Source organism: Lupinus angustifolius, chromosome LG01 (assembly GCF_001865875.1).
Source record: "Lupinus angustifolius cultivar Tanjil chromosome LG01, LupAngTanjil_v1.0, whole genome shotgun sequence".
Lineage (NCBI taxonomy): Eukaryota > Viridiplantae > Streptophyta > Magnoliopsida > Fabales > Fabaceae > Lupinus > Lupinus angustifolius.
The window spans coordinates 34,828,529-34,852,273 of NC_032009.1; the positions used below are offsets into that span (position 1 = coordinate 34,828,529).

Consider the following 23,745-nt stretch of genomic DNA (forward strand, 5'->3'; position numbering starts at 1 on the left):
CGTACATTCGCATTACTAAGAAAACACATGTTACCCATGTATTCGCATAGTTAAAACGCACATATTACTCATACATTCATATTATTAAGAATATATCTTACTTGTGTATTTTCATGTTTAAGCCCATAAGAAAAATAAAATGATAGTTTTTAATTTGAATTTTCTACAATTAGTATTAAATTATTATTAACATATAAAATATATAAAAAGTAGGAAGGAAAAAATGTGAGGAGGAGGTGACATGTGACATGAAGGAAAAAATGTAAGGAGAATTTGACATGTGGCATAAGCGAATTTTTTTTTATTATGTTGTTAATAGAGAAAAATTATAATTCAAAGAATTTGAACGGTAATATTAAAACTCAGTGCGAAAAATGTCAAAAAACTTTGATGAGGTGAAAAAGTACAATTATTCTTAGATTAATGGTAAACATTAAATTATATAGATAGATTAATGTAAAGAAATAATTTGAATGTGAAAAATGATTTCAATTTCATCTAATGTTCAATGACTATAACTTTTTAACATAACAAAACATAAATGCTGTAAACACGTGGGGTAGCAACATGAACCAATCACTAATTAATATTAAATTATTATTAGCATATAAAATATATAATATATAAAATGTAGAAAGAAAAATATGTGAGGAGGAGGTGACATGTGGCATGAAGGAAAAAATGTAAGGAGAAAGTGACATGTGACATGAGGGAAGGAGAAAGTGACATGTGACATGAGAGATTTTTTTTAATTATATTGTTAATAGATATATCCCTTGTAATGTGACACATATATCACACTTTCTTATGAGTAGGAAGATCCGAATGAACATTTAATAGGATAATATATCATTTTTTTAATATAATTGTGTCGCACTCACCCATAACTTTATTTTTAACATTTACCTTTCAAAAAATAAAAATTAAACATTTTAATTTGAATATAAATAAAAATAAACAATTTTTCTCTCTGTTTGTCTTCGATCCGAAACCCATTCTCCTTCAACTCCGAACAGATCTTCCTATCTGAACCACCCTCTCCATATTCCCCAAAATACCCTCAACATTTTCATCGATTTTCCCTTTTGACATTCTTCGCATCTTTCTGCAATTGCTTCTCTAGGGTTTCTTCAAGGCATCACATTTGTTAGTTATATTTGGTACACTTTCCTTTCCACTTCCAACTACTATTTATTCTTTCCTGAAATAAAAAAAACTGAAACCGCTGCGGGATTTGAATGTGCTTTTGTTTGTTCTCTGTTGTTGTTGGAGTGTTTTATCATGAAAACTTGTTTGTGCAACTATTTTTTATTTTCATTTTGTTTTTGTTTTGTGGAATGATGTTATAAGCTTCATTTTTTTCAATCCCGGTTGATAAACTTCAATTGGACCCCCAGTTTTTTCAATTTGAAGGTGTTTGTATGTTTGAAAACCACTGTTTTTAGGAGCAGTGGTTATTGTGAAGTTTGAGATTTGTAGTTTGGCAATAAGACCACTAACTTGGAATATGTTTGAAATGATTGGTTATTGTCGTGTCCGATATCACAAGTTACGGAATATGTTAAATAGCTGAGTTGGTATAGCACATTGTATTTGCTATGCTAGTGAGCTGATATTATGAACAACAAACTAATGATCACGGTAGATGGATTGACTGAAGACTATGAACATATGAACTATGTGTCAAGTTTAGTATCTTTGGTTTTAAGGCTCGGTAATTTTTGAGACTGTTAGGCGTGGTAACAAATAGAGGAAATAGTAAATATTGCCATTATTTTGGATTTTGCTTTTGCTATGCCATTGAAAATTAATATTTTGTAGGCGTACCATAGCAACTGCTTGAAACTAGTGTAGTGAGAATGGTGTTTTGGATGTTGGATTCAATGTGTGACATCCAAAATTAGAAATATAATGTCTTCGAAGAAGGTCCGAGTGTCCTACTTGTGATTTGTGAACAAGGGTTGAGAAATTTGAGTTGATGATAATGTGATGGGTTGTTGAGAATTTACTGCCATGAACCAACTCATTGTAAATAAAGCAATGTATGAAACTCCTCATATCTCTTTAAATTTTAAGAGAGTTTCTGTTTTTATCTGCTTGTTTTACAATATTATTACAACTAAAATTTAATATTTATTTGTGGCCTCTATAAATTGTTTGCAGTATATCATAGATATTAAACTGTGCTTCTCTCTGACTCCATTATCAGGCCTTTGAATTGGCTTGAATGACCGTGTTGCTGCAATCAGGCTATGACTTCAAGCATGTTGAGCGGGGAGCGAAGGTATGTCTTTGTGTACTTTGGAAGTCACTAGGCGTGGGCTGATGGTGAGGGTTTCATGTTGTGTGCAGGTGGTCATGTGCTTTTCATTGTACTAAAATACAAATTTTTTTTTGGGATGCAAATAATATTGGTACCTGCCATTGTAGAAAACTAATTTTATCATCAATATGGTTCTAATGATAATATGGTAGCCACTTACCTTCTCAATTGAGCTTTCAAGTTCTAGTTCCCCCTTCATGTGTGGATGAATTATTTATTATTCGGTGACTAAAAGAAAATTGAGATTGATGATGCTATGCTGTTGCAGATGGGCGGGGGCCTCTTCCAGAAGAGGTGGCATGACTGTTTTAGGGAAAGTTGCAGTTCCAAAACCTATCAACTTACCCAGTCAGAGGTATTTGATTTCGTGCTGAACTATTTCTTTTCTGCGATGTGGTTGAGTTACCACCTAAAACTTTTCCCTTTCTTTTTTGTGTTAAGGTTAGAAAATCATGGCCTGGACCCAAATGTGGAGATTGTTCCCAAGTGAGTAGACATTTTAGTGACCTGAATATTTTGGTTTTTTTGCTGCCTTTGATCTTCTAGTTCTAGATTATTGATGCTCGTTTTGTCTCTATTTTGATTAGGGGTACCCTCAGTTGGGGTGGTAAATCATCCTCTTCATCAAATCCGTGGGGTTCTTCTTTGTCACCAAACACTGATGGTGGAACTAGTTCTCCCAGCCACCTCAGTGCCCGTCCATCATCTGGTGGAAGTGGCACGCGGCCTTCAACTTCTGGTAGTGATAAGGCTTTTGATACTACTTATAGTGCATGGGGATCAAATTCTCGGCCTTCATCACCATCTGGGGCACCGATATCAAATCAGACTTCGCTGACATCATTGCGTCCTCGCAGTGCAGAAACAAGACCTGATAGCTCACAGTTGTCTCGATTTGCTGAACCCTTGACTGAAAATTCAGGTGCCTGTGGTTCTGTTAGGACTACGGAGAAACTGGTAGGTAATGTTATTATTTGTGCTTGAAACTTTTAAGTGCCACCAATAGTTCCATCTGAAGAATTTGTTAATGGAATTTGATGTTTATTCATTGTTTCTAGTTTTAACGAGTCAGTTCAGCCGGGTGTTTAAGATGTTTGTCTTTACCACAATTGACAAGGAGTTTGTTTTACTGTTGTGATGTTTTCCACTCATTGCCTTTAAATTTTCATTGTTTTGGGGTTGGTGCGAACCTTTTTACTGTGCGTAGTTTCTCCTAATGCACATATTTGTTTCTATGATTTGGCATTTGTGTGGTAAGAGCTAGTATCTTGTTGGATGACCATATGATTAACTGATTAAGATCTCTGGTATATATAGTGATGGGTCACTGACCTACATTTATAGAAGAGGGAGGAAGAGGAAAGATGGGCCTAACTAACAGCAGCAGATGCCTATTGGTTATATAAAACTAGAAGGGACAAGAGAAATTTGATGAAAGAAGGACTGGGGGAGTCGGTTTGAGGGGAGAGTGAAATGATTAACAAACTTGACAGCTGGCAAGAGGGAATTGGGGGAAAAGAATTCGAGAATCATTAGTTTAATGATGGTGAGTGGGGAAATATATAGGAGAGGCTGGAATTTGAGGTGGATGGTGTGTGAAGAATTAGGATGGGGGTAAGAAGGCCTTGACCTAGGGGAGGAGTGCTCATTATCTGTAGCGACCATTCCAGAACTGGGTTTCTTTTCCTTCCACTCTTTTGGCTGTTTCTTGTTGTCTGTGTTGCTTTTTTTCTTCTTCTGAATTTCCAGAGGAGCACCTTTGTTGTAGGGTGCCTAGCTCCATTTTTTAGATCAATAACATCCAGTGCTTCCAGTCCTATCATGTAGAAACTTCACCTGCCTATTGCTTCAGCCTCTGTATATATTCTTTGCTAGCTCTGCTACTGAAATTAGTCACTTTTTGTACAAACCCAGGGAGCTGCACAACCCAAGAATGATGGATTTTCACTGAGCTCCGGTGACTTTCCAACCCTTGGTTCCGATAAGGACAAGTCTGTCCTGAATTCTGAGTTGCAAGGTATCATATTCTGTATTACTGTTATGGTATTTGCTATTTTAGATTACATATCCTTTTTTATTTTTTGCTGTCAACAGTGCCACATTTTATGGTCATAGTAGTTTCTTTATATTTACAACACAATATTTTATTATTTAGGAGTGGTCACCTTCATTACAATGGTTTTGAGTGAAGCTGTAGGATTTCTTGTTTATATTTTATATTAAGTTTCTCTCTTAAACACTTTGAGCAATTGTGTTTTGCTACCTGAAGAAAGTTAAATATCAAGGAGAAATATAGTTTATGGGCAGCACATCTTGTCTCTATGATTAATGATTAAGGTTTCTGTATACATGCTTAATGTGATGCTGGAAGCAAACGGACAAGAGGATTTACTTTTTGTGTAACATTTTTGGGAGTAGACAGCTTATATCTTTAAGTAGACAAATACATTTTCCAGTGATATTATTTTTGATACTTTTTTATATTAATCGTTGACAGACCATAGCTCTGGATCTCATGCTCGCCCTGGTTCTTCTTCAGGGCTCAGGAAGGAGATATATGATACCTCTGTTGTTGGTATGTCTGCATACTCTTACTTCTATACTTGTTGTTTCAGTTTCTATTCTGCCTCTGTTGATACGATTTTTCATTGTTTCATCTAGAACTAATGATGTTGCGTGCAGATATTATGGACGATGCTCATGTTAATGCCAATGTGAAAGGTGGCACAGTAGATACTTGGAGAAGAGATTATCAGGCTCCTTATGATGATGGTGTGAGGCCTAGCAAAGAGACGCAGCAGGGGAATACCCAGCCTTACCTTAATGCTGGTATTCCTCCTCAACACTTTGATGCTTGGCATGGTCCTCCAGTAAATAGTCCTCAAGGTGGTGGTTTTTGGTTCCGGGGTCCTCCTAGAGGTCCTCCATTTGGAACTCCTGTTGCTCCAGCTGGCTTTCCAATTGAACCATTTCCATTTTATCGTCCACATATTCCACCTACTGGTCTTGCCAACCCACCACCTGTTCCATCTCCTGGAAATGGAGCAAGAGGTCACCATAAAAATGGAGATGTATACAGACCTCATATGCCTGACGCCTATATTCGTCCAGGCATTCCTATGAGACCTGGCTTTTATCCTTGTCCAATGGGCTATGAGGGATATTATGGTCCTCCAGTGGGTAACTGCAATTCAAATGAACGAGATGTTCCTTTCATGGGCATGGCAGCTGGACCCCCTGTTTATAATAGGTACCCGAATCAAAATCTTCCTGAACCTGGGAATTCCCAAGGTAGATCTGGTGGTTATGGTACTGCTGGGAAGCCATTGCCCTCAGAGCATGTAGAGTTCAGCCATCCCCCTGATACTGTTGGACAATACAGAGTTCTTCTTAAGCAGCATGAGTCAGATGGAAAAAATGAACCAGAAAGTTGGGAGGACTCAGCAACAATCAGTGCATCATATGTTAGTGAAAGGGACAGAGCAAGAATGACTGACTGGGAGAATGAACAGAGATCAAATTACAGAAAGAATGAGGAGATCGATGTGTGGAGAAGTGCTCATGGTGAAGAAGCTTCTTCTCAGACTTCTGAAAATCCATTATCTGGTTCTTCTGTCATCAAGGCCAAATTTCCTGAAAGTTCAGGAAACATGAAGAAATCCAGTGATAATTCAGCAAGGAAATTGGATGGTGCTGCTTCTGATATGGTAGAAATCCCCCCGAAGTCACCTGCTCCAAAAGATGCCAGTTTGATTCAGAAGATAGAGGGTTTAAATGCAAAAGCAAGAGATAATTCATCTGCTAGAAATAAAGAGGAGCAAAGAAATAAATTTCATTCTGCTAGTGCTGTTTTAAACCATGTGGAAAATGAAGTTGCTGCTGCCATTGTGTTTCCTGGGAGAACTCATGCCACTGAAGTCACAAGTCCAACTCATCATGAAGTGACTGCTTCTGGGGGTGAAAAGAATCTTCAGTCTTTATCTGTTGGTGGAACAACTACATCAAGGTTTGGCCTTAACCTCTTGGTATTAACTACTCGTGGTTCGTTTATCTTAATCCAAATATTAAAGTGCTTATTCACAGGCTAACTGGTCATGGCATGCAAGATAGAAGTGATCATCGTAACAAGGGGAAATTAACTAATCAAGATGCTGATGGTTGGCGAAAGAAATCTGTGATTGCTGATTCTTTAGCTACATCAGGTCCACTGTTGGAGACACCTGATCTTCTTGTTGGTGACCATAGAATATCTATTGAGACCTACGATAGGTCTGCGTCTTATAACAAAGCAAGGCGTGAAGAGCCTGTTCAAGCTAGGTCAGATTCAGTTGATGACCATGCACAGGTAATGCACACACCAGTTCTACATTTACTACTTGCTATCCTCATTGCTAGGTACATTTAACACTTACACAATACACTTTGAAACTCTAGCATGCCAAAATGAAAGAGTTAGCCAAACATCGGACTAAGCAATTGCAGGAGCAAGAGGAGGAGCGCATAAGAAAGCAAAAGGCTAAAGCTCTTGCGAAATTGGATGAGTTAAACAGACGTTCTCATACTGTGGTGGTGTCAACTCCAAAAGAGAATGCTACAAGTTCGGCTGTCCAGATTAAGCAAGAGGACTTGCAACCTTCTGAAGCAGCAATTGTTGCAGGCAAATCTGGAGTTGTCAAATCGGCTTTGAAGACTAATACCAACGTTGTCTGTCAGATTAATGATACCAGCTTCAATAAAGTGGAAAAACCCATCCTTTCCAGTGAGCCACCTTTAGAGACTCACAAGAATTCTGTTGAAGAACCTGTTCTGATTCAGAACTTACCCCAGGATGCTAATAGTGCTGATGCCATGAATGCTTTACAGCTTCACAACACTATTGCCTCTAAGCAGAAGCGAATGAGCTATAAACAAAAGCAGAGCATTTCTTCAGAGAGAAAAATGAGTGAAAAGGTTGTTTCCACCACCTCAGCTGCCCAGAAATTTGAGACTGGCAAAGTTGTTGATTTTACTGTGCCTTCTGGCAATGTTACAAATGAAGTTAGTTCAACCTGTGGTCTTGACTTATCCGGGAATTCAAGTGCTATAGTTGAGCCTTCTGTATATCAGAAAAAGAACAGGAATGACAAAAACAAACACAAAGTTGAGGAGAGTTCATCTCTGTCTACACCACTGGCACCAAAAGAACCCAATATTTTGAAAATTTCTGTTGAAAGTGATAAGCCCAAGGCTCCTGACTTTGAGTTAGATCAGGGCTCATTTAACCCTGCATCCTTGTCTAAAGATTCTAATCTGTTTTCCGAGCAATACAGACATTTAGCAAATGAGGAGTCTCATGGTAAGATGAATAGCCAGTTGAAATCACAGCATTCTCATAGGACACCAAGAAATTTGCAGACTAATAGGCCAGCAGAAAAATCCCATGGGAGCGATGCTGTGATGTGGGCACCTGTGAAACCTCAGAACAAGATCGAGGTCATGGATGAACCAAGTGACAAAAGTACTAGCGAGGCAGTTAATACTGTCAAGAGTGGTCCGCATGTTCATAATTTAAAAAATAAGAGAGCAGAAATGGAGAGATATATTCCAAAACCTGTTGCGAAAGAAATGGTTCAGCAAGGAAGCACACAACAAGTGGTTTCATCAATCAGCCAGGCTGATGCAGATGAGGATGTTAGAAGAGATGTTTCTGGTTCTCAGAGTCCTCAGACTGTTCAGCATACTAATTCAGATTTTGGAAAAGTGGGTTCTAGAGTGGAGTCTAAAAATAGAGATGGTAGGCATACTAAACAGAGAAAAGCACGTGGATCATGGCAGCAACGGAATCTAACTGAACCAACTAATGTGCATGATATGCAAGATGCACTGGACCTTGACTCAAACTCTATCCCAAATGTTCAGAGACCAACAGAGCATCATTTAGATCAGAAGTCTGAAACTAGCTTGGTGAAAGGGCAGAGAAAGCATTTTAATGACTCTAGGGATCATGATGGTTTAAGGAATCCCATTAATCATGATTCAGCTGCTTCAGTTTCTGTTCCTATTATTAAAGACCATGCAGTAACAGGGAGAGGAAAGCGGGGTCCTTACAGAGGACATAAGGGTTCTAGGGTGAACCATGATGCTGATCACAAGAGAAATGCTGGAGACACAGAGAAGATTGAAACACATGAATCATCTGCTGAGCACAGTCAACCAGATATTGGTGCTGTTTTCAAAGAAAATCGGGGTGTCGGGGAAAGTTTTACATCTCACTGGCAACCTAAATCTCAGCCGTCTAATAATCAGAGAGGAAACAGACCCACTGTTCAAAGTGTTGGTTCATTGGTCGTCAGAGTTAACAAAAAGGATCCTGCTCCTGATAGTGAATCAATCCGGGCAGGCCTTGACAAGGAGTCTAATGCTAATGCATCCCAATCTCACCATGACCAATCAGTCTCTGAAAAGAGCAAGGAAGGAGAAGCTCCACATTTTGAGAATCTGGGGTCTAGACGAGAGAGGAAAAATGCTCCAGCAAAGAGGCCTTCCCTCTCCCCAAATCATGTTAGTACAGTTGAGCAGGCTCCTACAAGTGTCGATCTTAGACATGAGCAACGCCCATCATCTGGGTTTGGTATAACTGGTAACCAAAATCGGATTGGAAGAGGAAATGAATCTCGTAGAGATTGGAAACCATCTACCCAAGATAACAGGCATTATAACCACCAACCTAAAAACTGGGAAAGGCAGGGCTCCAACATGCATTATGAGTACCAACCTGCTGGGCCATATGATGACAGCAAAGTGGACCACTTTGAACGACCTAGAGATGGTAACTATGGGGGACCTAGGGATGGTAGCCATGCTGGGCAGAGAGATGGAAACCATGGTGGAGGGAGATTCAGGGAGAGAGGCCATACTCATTCACGACGAGGTGCAGGAAACTTTCAGAGACGGCAGGGTGGTGTTGATTAGATACTGTGTTAATCAGCAGTGGAGACTTCTCTTTAGGTGGTCTTTGTGTGTTCCATTAGAAGCCATACATATTACTTTCCTACTTTATTCAGCCATGTTTTCAGGTACATGTACTCTAGATTTCAGTTTCGTTTGAATTGTAAATGTAGTCACATCCATTATGTTCTGATGGGGTGGATGTATTCAGCAGGGGTAGAAGCGACGAAGATGGTGCCCATGTTTTCTTATGGGATAAAAAAGATCTGGTGATTATTTGTGCTGTAGTTGATTGTTATTTCCTAATGTATCTTTGAAAATAGTAACTTGGTGCCATTTTATTTTTTAATGGAACACTTGACATGTTTCAATGAGCCAGTTCCCGGAATACCAAAGACACAGAAGGGAGAATGTGTTCCACGTTGGTCATAATTTTTTGCTGGAAAAATTTGAAATGTGCTCAAGCGTTTGCCCAATTTGGGTGAAGAAAATGATCATTTAGAATTTAGTTGACAACTCACGAGTATAGTTGAACAAGGAAGTAGTGAAATGAATAATGTTTGATGTTTTAGCCTTTTGTGGTGCAAGTTGATACTGTGTTTGAAATACAGTTGGATTGTGAATATAACATGATCTTTGATGATAGGTCATGTATCTTTCATGACTGTTTTAGGAGACACAACTTTTCAAGATAGATCATAGGTTATATCTATGTATTGTAATTATCTTACATGCTCAAACTTGCACTATTTAAAATATTTTACTTTTGCTTCATGGAAAGGATTTCTTTTTTCCACAAGGGACGCCTTCCATTTGTAGTGCCAAACCTAGCACTTTGATGATTGCAATATGTTAGATTCTTGAATCCGGGTATGTGCATGGTTTTAAATCTAGGTATATGACTGTTATATAGGCTGGTATGTTAAGATTTTGGGACTTACCGAAAACACGCTGAGACCACAATTAAACCCACATCGGCCACAGTTCGTGAAGGTTTTGGGAGTCTCCGAAACAGCGACCACAACCGCTATTTAAAACCTTTTATGTGGATTAATGACATGAAGGAAGGAGGAAAGGAACTTATAGTAGCTAAGATTTCTATTTCTTTTATAGGAGTTCATTAGAAGGCATATACGGTCCTTTAGATGGCTTTCTTTTAGGTTCAATTTGAAATAAGATAGCAACTTATTACTTAACAAAAGTTATTTTGCAATTCTGCTCCTCTTTGTCAATGGTTAGTAGAAGACTTAACCTCTTTTTATGTGATTTTGGTGCACTTTTTGCAGTTGCATATGATCTTGTTTAACTATAGATAGTAATCTGTGGTTGAATGGATTCCTTTTTTCTTCCTTTTAGATGAAGTTTTCTTTTATCTCTGTTCATTTTTCTACTGCAGTCTTGGTGTTTGGCACAAATTAATTGCCAAATTCTCCTTGTTTGTTCAACTGCTATATTTCCAAAATGAAAAAACTAAACATAAAATATTCACCCAAACATGGATCCGAGTGCAAGGGTCACTATAGAAGATCAAGTACAAATGTCACTATTGATTCAGATTATTATAATATAGATGCTCATAATTAATCACCACACAATTTAGATGATTTTTTTTGTACTATCAAATGTATCTCATCCTATAGATAAGGAATGATTCAGATGACATTTTCCCATCAAAATAAAGATGTAAAAATTGAAGTGTAAGTATACAAATGCTTAACTGAACCAATAATAATCAGACAATAAATTTGTGTTAGTGCAATTGTATGTAAATGTCATTATTCAACCAACAACTTAAGACCATGATAGCACACTCAAATGCACCAAAAAATATACAATACACAACTTGTAATGTTTAAATGCAAGAGCAAGAAAGGCAAGACTATAGGTTGATAACATTCAGAATCATAAAAAAACAGACTACTGCAAGCAATGCAAAATAGCATATACTTTAGCTGAGTTTTTGTCTCTACAAAATTATGACACAAAAACCCAACTATCCATCAAGTGTGTTGGGCTTGTTGATTTTTCATCTCTAAATATTGATATCTTTCTTTAGTTTTTCTATACATCAATTCAATAATACAAATGCCTGGATGATCAATGATCACTTATTTGTAATAGGATATTTTAATTAATTCCTCAGCATGGCTGTGAAAATACAATCACAGAAGGTGATTATAATGCATTCTATCTCAAGCAGTACTACCATCATCTCCAAGCATAGCAAGAGAAAAAGGCGCGATGGCCGCATTGAATGATCGGGAGTTTACTCTATCAACATGTATCATCTCAAAGTCGCCTTCCTGCGTTATAATATGAATGACAATATCATCTCAGGCATATAGAAATACAAATGCTTATAAAAGAACAGGGAAGTAGTAGATCAAAAAGAACCTGTCTTACCATTCTACCACTTGGTGTGCTTAATGGACATGCTGAAGAGTATTCAAAACTAGTCCCTGGAAGTATTGTTGGCTGTTCACCAACAACGCCGATCCCCCTGTCGTGGAAAATAAAGTACAGAAGTTATATTGAGGCTGAATCCAAGGGGAAAATAGAAAAGAGAAGGATGATTAACTAACCTGACATTTTCTGTTTTCCCATTAGCATCAGTTATAATCCAATGCCTCTTGAGAAGTTGAACAGGTTGATCCGAGTTATTCGTAATTCTTATTCTATATGCAAAGAAGTATAACCCCTTTGAAGGCTGGCTTCTGCTCTCTATATATACACTTCTAACTTGAACCTTGATTCCCTGAATATATCGAAATTAAATATGTTTCAGAGTTCAGATTTTGTGTGATATCTTGGATGAAATAAAGATTCATACAAAATTTCTTGAGGGATTTTAAGGAAAACAAACATTTTCATGGTAAAGACATGGCATTGAACAAATTATTCAACCAATGCAACCAACTTTAAAACCCTGTTGAAAAATGGGAAGTTACTTTCTTGGTTGATTGTATTTCCCATGATATAGATTACACATCGAAAACCCGCAAAGGGTGGACGCAGGTTGTAAGCAACCTTGACCCTTTGGAACAAGGATGCGAGTTTGAATATCAGGAAGCAGCAGCACATAACCCCGTGCTCCCGTTGTCAAATCGGAATTAAATTATGGCGAATCAAATGGACCATACCGATCGTGGTATTAGGGAAAAAGTATTATATGAAGAAAGAACCAACTAAAAGATGTACATATTTTACTGAAGGTAGTAATCATACCAGTGTTGTAGCTTCACTGGAGCATTTTAAAAGAGAATGTGGAGCAACCTTTTTTAGCTCATCGCGATATCTAGCTGCGTCCTGGAAAAAATTACGAAAGGGTGACAAAATGTGAGTTTATGAGATAATCGTATCATAGAACACGAACACGGAGATATATGTCATGCTTTGTAAATTTGAGATGAAAGATGTGAGGTTCACTCTTCTGATAGAAGGAGGAAAACACTGAATGTGGTGTCGTGTTCTAAAATACGAGATATGCGCTAATCATTACAGTTAGGTTGAGCTGAAGCCTCAAAATTTTGAAACACTAGATCGTATAGAAACAACCACATTCAAACAAATTTTGGAGGCAGTGTAAATTTCTCATCTGTCATGTCTAAATTTCAAACCAGGTATGCAGAAGCAACAACATTTATTGGTTACTAAGTTGCATAATAGCATAAACTTAAAATTTCAAAACACATGAACCTCACACAAATTCAAAGTATAACCAAACAGAATTGATCTTTCTTCCAGAAAACCCATTCAAGCAATCATTCAAAGAAAGATACGAAACTCCATCATCATGCTTTCGAGTGTAAGAAATATTGAAGTTTTGGACTTAATTTTGCTCCATTGTGAGTGTTTACAACTTTTTACATTGTCATCCAATCATGTTCTGTTGTACAACATGGAGAAACTTTGACCTCTTATTATCAGTTAATCCCGTAGTTTGTTTGATCGGTCTTTCTCCAACGAAGAGGCAAAACATAATCAACTTGAATTCGCGACAACTATTCGAAATCTCAGAAAGACTGAATTTATTATTATCTCATGTTTGCTTTTCGTGAAAATATCCCAATTGAGTACATGATTCAGTTTATCACTCTTTACATTAATTTTATGAAACTTTTGTTACGCCGAACCGGTAAATCATTAGTAAATCAAAACCTGAAACCTCTGATCAGCAACAGCTTCATTCAAGAGTCTAGTGAGACGCAAAACAGGCTCCTCATCTTCAAATAACTTGAGTGAGTCTCTTATCCTTGCAGCTTCTTTGTAATCCTATTATACAATACAACAAAACATCATTAAATATTCTCATACTACATAAATGATTAATAAACAAAACAGTGACTCAGTAAACACTACTACCTCAGATTTTGCAGCTACCTCCATTTGATGCTTCAACAAAGCATAGGTTTGAGTACGAGACACAAAAGAAGATGTTGGAACACTCATTGGGTCTCCCTTAGAAGAACCACATGCTACAACAACATTAACATTAACATTACCACTTTTTCTTCTCATGCAATTCACCCAATCACTTCCAACACCAACAAAACTTTTCACACATAAAGACTGCATTTTTTCAACTATACCAATCTCTAGTTTCCTATAGCAGTTGCACCATTAACATCAACATCATGTAGCACCAATAACATTGGCTTCTACTACTTCTACTTGTACTATTTCTACTTTCCCTGAGGATATTGCACTAATGATAACATCTTAAATTACCTTATCATTCAATATTTCAGTGATTCTCTTTGATCGTGTGGACAGTATTACCTTATCAAATACTGACATGTGTAGTTATTATGTTACATTGTATCTGAAACACTATCCAATATGCTATATGTGGAAATCAAACAACACACGTGTCGGATACTGTCGATCACAAGATATTGTTTTATGTGGAAAAAAGTTTTTAATCATCTCAAACGTTGCACTCACACAATGTCCTACTAACAAACCTTTGGTTTAATACACGACATTTATTGGGAAATACAATTATCGATAAGATTGCAAAAAAAAATCACTTCCTTACCTAAAAAAAGTGAGACATAAGATCGATAGTACAAAAAAATGTCACAATGTCTATATTATTAGTAAAAAGATCTTTTTTTGCACAATCGGCAAAGATTTATCTTGATGTAAAATTAATCTGTAGTCTTTCTTTATGTGTGTGTCATATAAATTAATTATTAATCAAATAAATGATATCATATAACAAGAAGAAGATGTATAAACAAGTTTAAAATATACGCAATAACAATATAATGATCTATTATTTATCCTTAATTATTATTTATTTTTTAAAGATGAATAATAAAAAGTATATTAAATATATATAAATATGTGCATTTTTGTATAGATAATAACTCAGAAACAATTATATTTAGAACATGGTCCAGCCAAAAGTAGAGAACCTATAAAAAAAAAGTAGGTAAGAGAAAAAAAATAGAAATAAATCAATACTAATAATTACTCAAAGTAGAAATAAAGTAGGCAGGAGAAAAAGTAGAAATAATAATTAAATAAAAAATTGAAAGTGAATATAGCCATGAATTGATAGTCACTCGAACAAATAAAAAATTGGTTTTTTTTGGACCAAATTCAAATTGAGTTCATTGCAAAGGAAAAGATGTATTGGTGTGGCGGCTATCAAATACCAAAGTCATTGGAAAGTGAATTAACAAAACAAAACCTTTGTTTTTTTTTTATAATATACATGCTAATGAAATAATCTCATTTTGTTAGTAGTGTCTTTTTAATAAGGATTACTCTTAAGAATCAAATTATAAACTTTTTAGTTTTTCTAAGAATCTAATAAAATTTTAATCAATTAGATTAATAGTTTTGTTTCATTTAGTACTAACAGGAGACCATGCATTCATATTGCTTAAATGACTTATCAAACATGGCTTTAAATCCCAAGCTTTTTTTATAATAGTCTTTAAGAGTGTTACCTTAACCTATCTAAAATCAATCTTATAGTTAAAAATCTAACTTATAGAGCCAATCATGATTAATTTGCTAAAATTAACAAAACCCATATTACATTCATACTTTTCTTTTTTTCCTTTGAGTATAATGTCTTATAATAAAGATTTATATATAATCATGTTGTTGTCAATAATAATTAAATATGAATTATATAATTATCTATAAACTCACGCATGGTATATATATATTTTCCTTTTTTCAATTTCCACGAGATCCAAAATTGAGACACTTGTTTTGAAAAGACAAGTCAAATGAAGAAAGGTAATGTCCCTTTACTCTATGGGTAGGTGGGAGTACAAATATCTAAGTACATAGAATAGAATATCCTACATTTAAATGACAGAGATCATCATTCACCATTTCTCTCCTATTTTTTTCATACCGGTCTAATAAAAAAGTGACACTTTATTAAAATTAAAAATTCTAAAAATATAAAATAACATATTTATACTCGAAGAAATTTTATTAGCCGAGAACATATAACACACTCATTTTAGAATAAGTGATGATCATTGACATTTAACAATACAAATCCATATTCTCCTTTTTGTCTTCCACTTTCCACCATTTTTTCCATTATCATTACCACTTTTTAGGTTTAACACTAAACAATGACGACACCACACCTTTATTAACAGCCTCCATTTACGTGCGTTGTATAACCCAAACTGTACGGTCACCCGAAAACCATAACCGCCATTTTTCTAAACTCTCTTATTTTCAGATCTTGTTCAACATGCAGAGTTCCACTTTCACTCTTTCCCCTTCTCTCTCCGTTTCTCACCACAAACCTCGTACACGGTTCCACCCTTCCAGAACTAACGTCAATGTCGCTTCGGTTTCTTCTTTGCCTCTGCGACCATGGTCTCTTGCTTCTTCTTCTTCTTCTTCTTCTTTCAAACTTAGACCATGGACATCTCTTAATCGGTTTGAAGCCAGAGCTACCTCCTCCGTGCCGGAGAGAGACGGCGGCGCTGCCTCTGAGTCCGGTGCTTTGTTTAGAACAGTTGAGCTTGGAGCCTTGTTTGGCATGTGGTTTATCTTCAACATCTATTTTAATATCTATAACAAACAGGTTATCATTCTAAGTTTCTAACTTCAGCTTCGCTTTATATATGTAACTTCATGTTTTAATTTTCTCAAACTATTAAACTAATATCATATTCTAGATCATAACTTCATTATAATTAGTCATATTAGTTTCCTATTATGAGTTTTAACAGTTGATTAGTTAAGATAGTTGACAAACTATATATTATATATATATATAAATATAAAAGTGAAGGTGGACGAGGCATGTGTGGTAATGGTAGATATATGCGGTCGTACCTCCAAAGTAGAGGGATTATTATGTGACCTCATGTTTACTAGACAACAATCTTATTGTTCTCCGAGCAACAAATATTTATTGGAAAAAATCAACAACTTGGATTTTTTATAGAATCGTAGCATGTTTGGTTCTATTTCTACTTATTTTGAGAAGAATTCGATAGTTAAATGGTTCCTTCATTTACCCTATGTGGGTGTGCCTCTCATATACTGGCGATTTAACTTTCCACATATTGGGTTCTTTATAAAAAGAAATATTGTAAATAATACAAAAAGTGACGAATAACATAGAAGTGAATACTATATAGAAAGTGGTACCTCAAACCATGTAACTATGGAACAAACAATTTTTTTGATTCTCCAAAAAGATAATTGGTAAAGAGGGAGATGTTTGACACTACTATAAGTTGTTTTCTATGGCTGTTCTTGAATGAAATAACATTGAATTTTTTAAGTTGAACTTTTTGACATGAAGACCATGATAATTTAATAATCAGATAATTTCCTATTCTGAAAGAAGCACGCTCTGAGTCAGTTAGTTGTATAGATAACGTTAGAGTTAGTTGTTTGGATAACATCACTCATATATCTATGAAGAAAATGATCACAGTTTTCATTCTCTTATATGCAAGCCAGTTCTAATATACTATTCTTTCTTCACAGGTCTTGAAGGTGTACCCATTTCCATTAACTATCACTGCAATTCAATTTGCTCTGGGGACTGTCATTGTAGCAATTATGTGGGGCTTTAATCTTTATAAGAGGCCTAACATCAGTCGCGCCCAGGTATTTCAATCTGGACTTAATTATCTTTGGTGTCTTATCATGTTTGATCTGTTTTCTGTTTTGTTAATTTATTGGCTGGCAGCTTGCAGCAATATTGCCACTAGCTGTGGTGCATACTTTAGGGAACCTTTTCACCAATATGAGCCTTGGAAAGGTTGCTGTGTCTTTTACTCATACAATCAAAGCATCAGAGCCTTTCTTCTCAGTTATCCTTTCTGCTATGTTCCTTGGAGAGGTAACAACACTCTAAATATTGCGGGAACTTTGCATTGTTTATTGTAATTAACTTAGGGGATGCCTTCATAATCACCAATACGACAGAACACTGGCATGATATATGATAGTAAAGATGTAAGATTTAGTTAAAGCACAAATGTTAACATGTTCAACTATGCTTAAAGTAGACCAAAATCTTTACTACACTGTCATTTCTAGCACAAATCTAAGAAACGCATACATTAAAGATTCCAAATTTAGCATTATTCATAGTACATACATTATATCTCTCCTGTGTTGGCATAACATTTCAAAAAAACTATAAATCTAAAAAGATGTATTCGAGAAGTATCTGTCACCACAGATGACTTTTCTATTCTTTTCCTTGATGGCTGCTTTTATCCATATCCCAGTTGTCACTATTGTTTCATTTTAAATAAATTTGATTTTCAGTACTGTAGTGCTATATTTCTAACTCAGTTGTCTATTGTTACTTGTGTATGCGGTAAGCATTTTACAAAGAAAACATATATCAAAATTATTACTTCAAGATTGAATACATTTTAAATTGATAATTTCCAATCTTATCCCTTGTTTAACTTTCTTACAGATGCCTACCACATGGGTGGTTGCTTCCCTTGTGCCTATTGTTGGCGGAGTGGCATTGGCATCTGCCACAGAAGCCTCTTTCAATTGGTAAGATCTAATGCATTTCTTATTCCTTATATGGGAAAAGAAGAGAACACATTGTATGGTCATTTAAATTCTAATACATGTTTCTTTCTGTGGAATACCCAACAGGGTTGGATTTTCGAGTGCAATGGCTTCTAATTTGACCAACCAATTTCGTAACGTTCTTAGCAAAAAAGTCATGGTTAAGAAGGAGGTAATATGATCTACAAACATGTCCCGAAGTTTAGCATTTTATTTCACTATTGATAAAAAAATTGCTCAGAGATTAGAATTTTATCACACTGATATCATACATTTCATCTTCTTAAGTAAGCAGAAAATAACATTTTGTTCTTGTCAGGAATCTATTGATAACATAACACTCTTCTCGATAATAACTGTCATGTCCTTCTTGTTGTCCGCACCTGTAACTATCTTCATGGAGGGTGTCAAATTTACCCCCACTTACCTGCAAGCCGCTGTGAGTACCTTGATGGTTGAATTTGATCAAAAATTTATTAGCATTCTCATCTCAGTCAGGTTTTCATAATGGTTTGAGGCTACTAAATCACTTGCCTCATCATTTTTTACAGGGATTAAACATTAACGAAGTGTATATCAGATCGCTTCTTGCTGCTCTATGTTTCCATGCGTATCAGCAAGTAAGTTTTCCCTTCTATGCATAATTTTCTCCCTTAAGTTCAATGGTATTGTTACTTCTAGTTCTTCATTGTTTTATCCCGTTAGCATTATATTTAAACATCAGCAATAATCAGTCAAATCGAAATGAAAAAAATTAGATTTGAAATATTTTTTTACATATCACTCATAGTTTTACTAAATCGAAATCTCTACAAGATTGTTTAGTACTTTGATTAAGATTCATTTTGAAATTCAGAGACAGTATGACAGAAATGCTGAGATATTGAATTTGCTTGAATTTTATGTCATGCCAGTTGAGAAGGGTACTTTTGTGCTAAGCTTTCTGATATTCTTATAGACAGCACATGAATGTTGCAATGGGAGCTGCATTCATTGTCACAAATAATTGGCATTAGGATAGCAGAGTGTCCCCTTTTTATGTGCTTCTAACATTTTTTTAGAAGAATTAGAATTAGAAAGACTTCTTCAATAGGTTTATCTTAAGAATTGTGTGTACATTAAGCAATAAATGATCATTGTACAGTATTTTTTCAAAGCTATGAATAGGGAAACTACTCATTGTTATTACTTAAAAAATCTTAACTTGTCAGTAATGACTTATCTTAAGTCATTATTTATTTGCACATGACTCTCTTCTATAATAGTTTCTATATGAATGGACTATGCAGGTTTCTTATATGATACTACAAAGAGTATCACCTGTTTCCCACTCCGTAGGAAATTGTGTGAAGCGGGTTGTGGTCATTGCCAGCTCTGTCCTCTTCTTCAAAACACCTGTTTCGCCCGTTAACGCATTTGGTAAGATTGCTTCTTTCTGGTTCCATCTGTAAAGATTTGAAGATCTTTATTTTCAAGTTTTCTTAATCATATCACAACATACCTAGTGCTAATATTTTTTATGTGCTTATTTCTCTGCAGGGACTGCTATAGCTCTTGCAGGTGTTTTCCTCTATTCTAGGGTGAAAAGAATTAAGGCAAAGACAGCTTAATTTTCAATTGTGAAGTTTTGCTAGTTGCATATCAAGTCAAGTCCACTAGCTACATTTCTGAATTTCTTTTTAGGTATGATAGGGATTGAGGGTTGCTTTTCTTAACCCCTTTACTTTTTGGTTTTGTAGTTACCTTCTGAATTCATTGTTTATGTCTGAGTGGGGTGGGCTAATTGTTCTGCTCCATGAAAAATTTGTCATCCTTGAATGTAAACTTTATAGATATAAATATGATATAAATTTTCAATCCTAGGATAAATTTATGAGGAAAATATTTAATGATATAAAAGTGACTTCGATGGTTTTGAACTTCTGATTTAGTTTGTTTGGAACCATGGTGAAAATAAGTAAACATGCATTTGCATGGTAGAAGTTATCAATAATTGGTGCAACAACAACAACCAAACCTTTATTCCATTAGGTAGAGTTAACTACATAGATCGAACAATGTTATAATTGTTGCAAGTGAAATGTGAAAATTTGGATAAAAATGTTTGCAACGAGAATCTGAATCCAAACATGCTAGTATATTGTTGTAATTTGATCACTCCCCATATCAAATACATCTTTAAAAAAATATCAAAACAAATGCTCACTTTTTAGAGAATTTGTGCCATTGAATCAAAATAAGCTTAACAGTAGCATAGTGATAACATCAGTCAAATCCTAATTTTGTAGATTTGAGTTTTAAGATAGATATGAATCTGATAGATTTCAATGAAGTGTATTCTTATTCTCACATTTCTTGTTTTCCAAGTAACATAATGAACTTGCGCAATTAGGGGCGTTACATGAAACAACAACATTTACTAATTTTTACTGCAATCTTAAATGAAAATTAAATGCAAGTGGTTAAGTCTGACCAGTTACCACAACTTAATTTTGTTTGAGTAATTCTGATACAACTGAGTTTTTCTTTAAGATTTATCAAATTAATCTTAAATTTAATCCAACCTTTATAATTACATATTCACTTCAATGTTGTGCCTTTTGTGCTGTGTTTTCAGAACATATAAGAATTTTCCAATTGGTGACAATGTTTTGTTCGAACCAATTCAAGCTTAACTGAATTTCTTTATCAGCTAATCACATTTCAGGTAACATTGATTTATTCTCCATCCACCCAAATTGTAAGATTAAAAAACAAAATGCTTAGTGCTTCAGATCATCAAGCAAGGAAAGTAGTTAAATGCTAAGGTTACACATTGACCGAAGTAAATGACATGTTACATTAGTAATTAGTACTAACCCTTTTAACCTTAATTACTAAAAGTTATCAGTTTTTTCTGCTTCTGTCTCAAACTAATGATGCTTTCAACTTTCATCCTCTGCTGCCTTCACATAGTACAACATTAATCTACTCTAAGAGGAAGGTTTGACCATAATAATGGTTAACAGAATAAGTAACATAACGGCAATGTTATGCTTGAACTGCATTAATCTCAATAACAGTTACCAAAATAGGCATCAAAAGTAGAAGAAACAAATCTTACTAGAGTGTAAATCTTATAGTCAAGTTTCTATATGACAAGCAATCTAGGCCATTTGATAATTCTTATCAATATCCCTATAATCAATGCATGCTCACTCTCTCCTTTTAAGGAACACATATTAGATGGCTTGAAACACAACATTTCTGATACTTTCTCCTTTTGTCATGGACCTTGATACAGATCTTAGAGAAAACTATGCCTCACAGCCAATGCATTTGCATGAAAACTACATCAAACCCAGCATGAAAGATGAGCTTCCTTTCGTGGCTCCTTCTTCGCAGGGTTTCATGCAAGAATTTCAACATGTTGATCAGTTTCATCATGCTAATGCCTCTTCATCCAATCAAAATTTTGGGGTCCAAACTCAAAATTTTGACCCTTTTGTTGATATAACATGTGGATGTTCACAGGCAGATTTTGAAGGTTATGAGTGCAAGCCTTTTGTTGAGAATAATGGTAATGGTAACCATGTTCATGTTGTGGAAGATTTCCAATATGAAGGCTATAGTTTGAACCTCCCTAGAAGGAATCAAATGGATATGATGGCTTCAAACCAAATCTATTTGCCCTTTAATCCTTTAGAAACCAAACCTTTGAACTTTGTTGCACCTGATGAAGTCTCAAGCATATCAGCAACAAATTATTACAGAAGATTTGGCTTGAATAGAAATAATAAGACATCTCCTACCACTAGAAGGTCATGTAAAGTTAAGAAGAAGCCCAACATAGTGAAGGGGCAATGGAGTGAACATGAAGACAGGTGAAAATTCAATCTTGTTATATTTTATCTTTTGCTCCAAATTTTGGTTAAAAAAACACATCTTTGATTTGACTTCTTGCATAAACAGATTGTTGATTCAGTTGGTGGAACAATATGGAGTGAGGAAGTGGGCTCATATTGCTCAAACCTTGCCTGGCAGAATTGGCAAACAATGCAGAGAGCGATGGCATAACCATCTAAGGCCTGACATCAAGGTTCCAATTTATTCATAAAAAGAATGGTCCAGTGCACAAGATTCCGATTTAGTAGAGTCTGGAAAGGGTAGATGTACAGAGTCTTACAGACACAAATAGATAAGCTGTTTTCAGGATTTTGACCCAAATAGTTATTATTAGATGGAATAAAGTAACAAGGACAACTCATTTGTCCAAGAGTCATTAAGCATATCACATCATTCAGATAAAAAATTCTTATAGAAAATCTCTAGTTGTTTATCATATGTCAAGTTGCATGTAGGCAACATAAAATCACATCAATGATCAATACACAGTCTAATAGTTGAAACTAGTTCTTCTCATTCTCATTCTCATAAATCATAATACCATTTTATTTTATATATAGTCTTACAGATAATAATGCATTCTATTCAATTATGCCATAATTTTGCAGAAGGAAACATGGACTGATGAAGAGGATAAGATACTGATCCAAACTCATGCAGAGATAGGAAATAAGTGGGCCGAGATTGCGAAAAGATTGCCAGGAAGAACTGAAAACTCAATCAAAAACCATTGGAATGCAACAAAAAGAAGGCAATATTCCAAAAGAAAATGCCGCTCAAAGTATCCAAGAGGCACTATTCTTCAGGACTATATCAAGAGCTTAAACTTGGACAAAAACCCTCCAATAGACTATAGAAGAAGATCTTCTGTTAATGCTATGAGATTAAAAGCTAGTGCAACCAAAGCAGCACCAGCAGCAGCTACAACTATAGCTACTCAGCCACATGGTGCAAATCAAGTTAGTCCTAATGACCGGTTGGTGCCGAATTATGAGTTCAATGAGGTCCCAGATTTTTGTTTCAATGATCATATGTTTCAAGAAGGGTGCAGCATTGATTCTTTGCTAGATGATATGCCTTGTGCTCCTACTATGAATGAGAAAGACTTTGATGGAAAAATGCAATGTGCTTCTAACATGGAGGGAAAACAAGTTGTTGATGTTGATTTTGAGACAGAGATTCCACAACAAATGGGAGGGAATGAAGTTAAGAAGGAGCTAGATTTGGTGGAAATGATGTCTCAGGTTAATCAAACCTCTAATACCTAAATCCTCTGCAGACATTATAGTTAATAATACAAGATAAAGATATTATGCTCCATAATTTTCTTATTTTGATGTCTCAAACCAATAAAACTTAATAAAATAATATTAAAGTATTAATTTTTATTTTTATATTTTTTTAAATAAATTGAGTTTTTTCATTGACTTGAACATCAATTATGACATAAATAAGGATATATAATCCCCATCCAATAATACACATACCAAGTTTAGTTATTTTATGCTAAGTGCATGCAGAGTCTTGGAGCATTTCTGAATGGTGATACAAAAATGGAACAATAATTA

The 23,745-nt window shown here is 35.3% G+C and overlaps 5 protein-coding genes across 6 annotated transcripts; 4 read left to right on the forward strand and 1 right to left on the reverse strand.

The window, feature by feature from the left end:
• On the forward strand, window positions 968–9,619 carry LOC109362568 (protein MODIFIER OF SNC1 1-like). Of its 2 annotated transcripts, none has more exons than XM_019608442.1 (11): window positions 968–1,160; window positions 2,210–2,284; window positions 2,592–2,678; window positions 2,765–2,809; window positions 2,911–3,280; window positions 4,238–4,340; window positions 4,821–4,898; window positions 5,006–6,329; window positions 6,407–6,668; window positions 6,758–9,378; window positions 9,462–9,619. In XM_019608442.1, the coding sequence occupies exons 2-10, from the start codon at window positions 2,253–2,255 to the stop codon at window positions 9,272–9,274; spliced, it is 4,818 nt and encodes a 1,605-aa protein (XP_019463987.1). In that variant the 5' UTR covers window positions 968–1,160; window positions 2,210–2,252; the 3' UTR covers window positions 9,275–9,378; window positions 9,462–9,619. The 2 variants fall into 2 exon arrangements, with proteins under 2 accessions (XP_019463987.1, XP_019463980.1); XM_019608435.1 differs by having other exon boundaries at window positions 9,465–9,619.
• On the reverse strand, window positions 11,153–14,033 carry LOC109362578. The gene is made up of 6 exons (XM_019608458.1): window positions 13,613–14,033; window positions 13,409–13,522; window positions 12,476–12,556; window positions 11,833–12,005; window positions 11,654–11,750; window positions 11,153–11,553 (listed from the first exon to the last, which is right to left on the reverse strand). Exons 1-6 carry the CDS (start codon window positions 13,823–13,825, stop codon window positions 11,443–11,445), a joined length of 789 nt encoding a protein of 262 aa, XP_019464003.1. The 5' UTR covers window positions 13,826–14,033; the 3' UTR covers window positions 11,153–11,442.
• LOC109339444 (triose phosphate/phosphate translocator, non-green plastid, chloroplastic-like) lies at window positions 15,984–20,054 on the forward strand. The gene is made up of 9 exons (XM_019576915.1): window positions 15,984–16,322; window positions 17,240–17,362; window positions 17,445–17,597; window positions 18,189–18,274; window positions 18,380–18,464; window positions 18,612–18,731; window positions 18,844–18,912; window positions 19,582–19,711; window positions 19,832–20,054. Exons 1-9 carry the CDS (start codon window positions 15,984–15,986, stop codon window positions 19,900–19,902), a joined length of 1,176 nt encoding a protein of 391 aa, XP_019432460.1. The 3' UTR covers window positions 19,903–20,054.
• Window positions 21,230–22,388, forward strand: LOC109339520 (transcription factor MYB98-like). Its single transcript, XM_019577001.1, has 2 exons — window positions 21,230–22,155; window positions 22,244–22,388. Exons 1-2 carry the CDS (start codon window positions 21,560–21,562, stop codon window positions 22,386–22,388), a joined length of 741 nt encoding a protein of 246 aa, XP_019432546.1. The 5' UTR covers window positions 21,230–21,559.
• LOC109339600 (transcription factor MYB98-like) lies at window positions 22,762–23,464 on the forward strand (the record flags this gene model as incomplete). Its single annotated transcript, XM_019577089.1, has 1 exon — window positions 22,762–23,464. A coding segment is annotated over one exon (684 nt), but the record flags the coding sequence as incomplete, so codon positions are not given.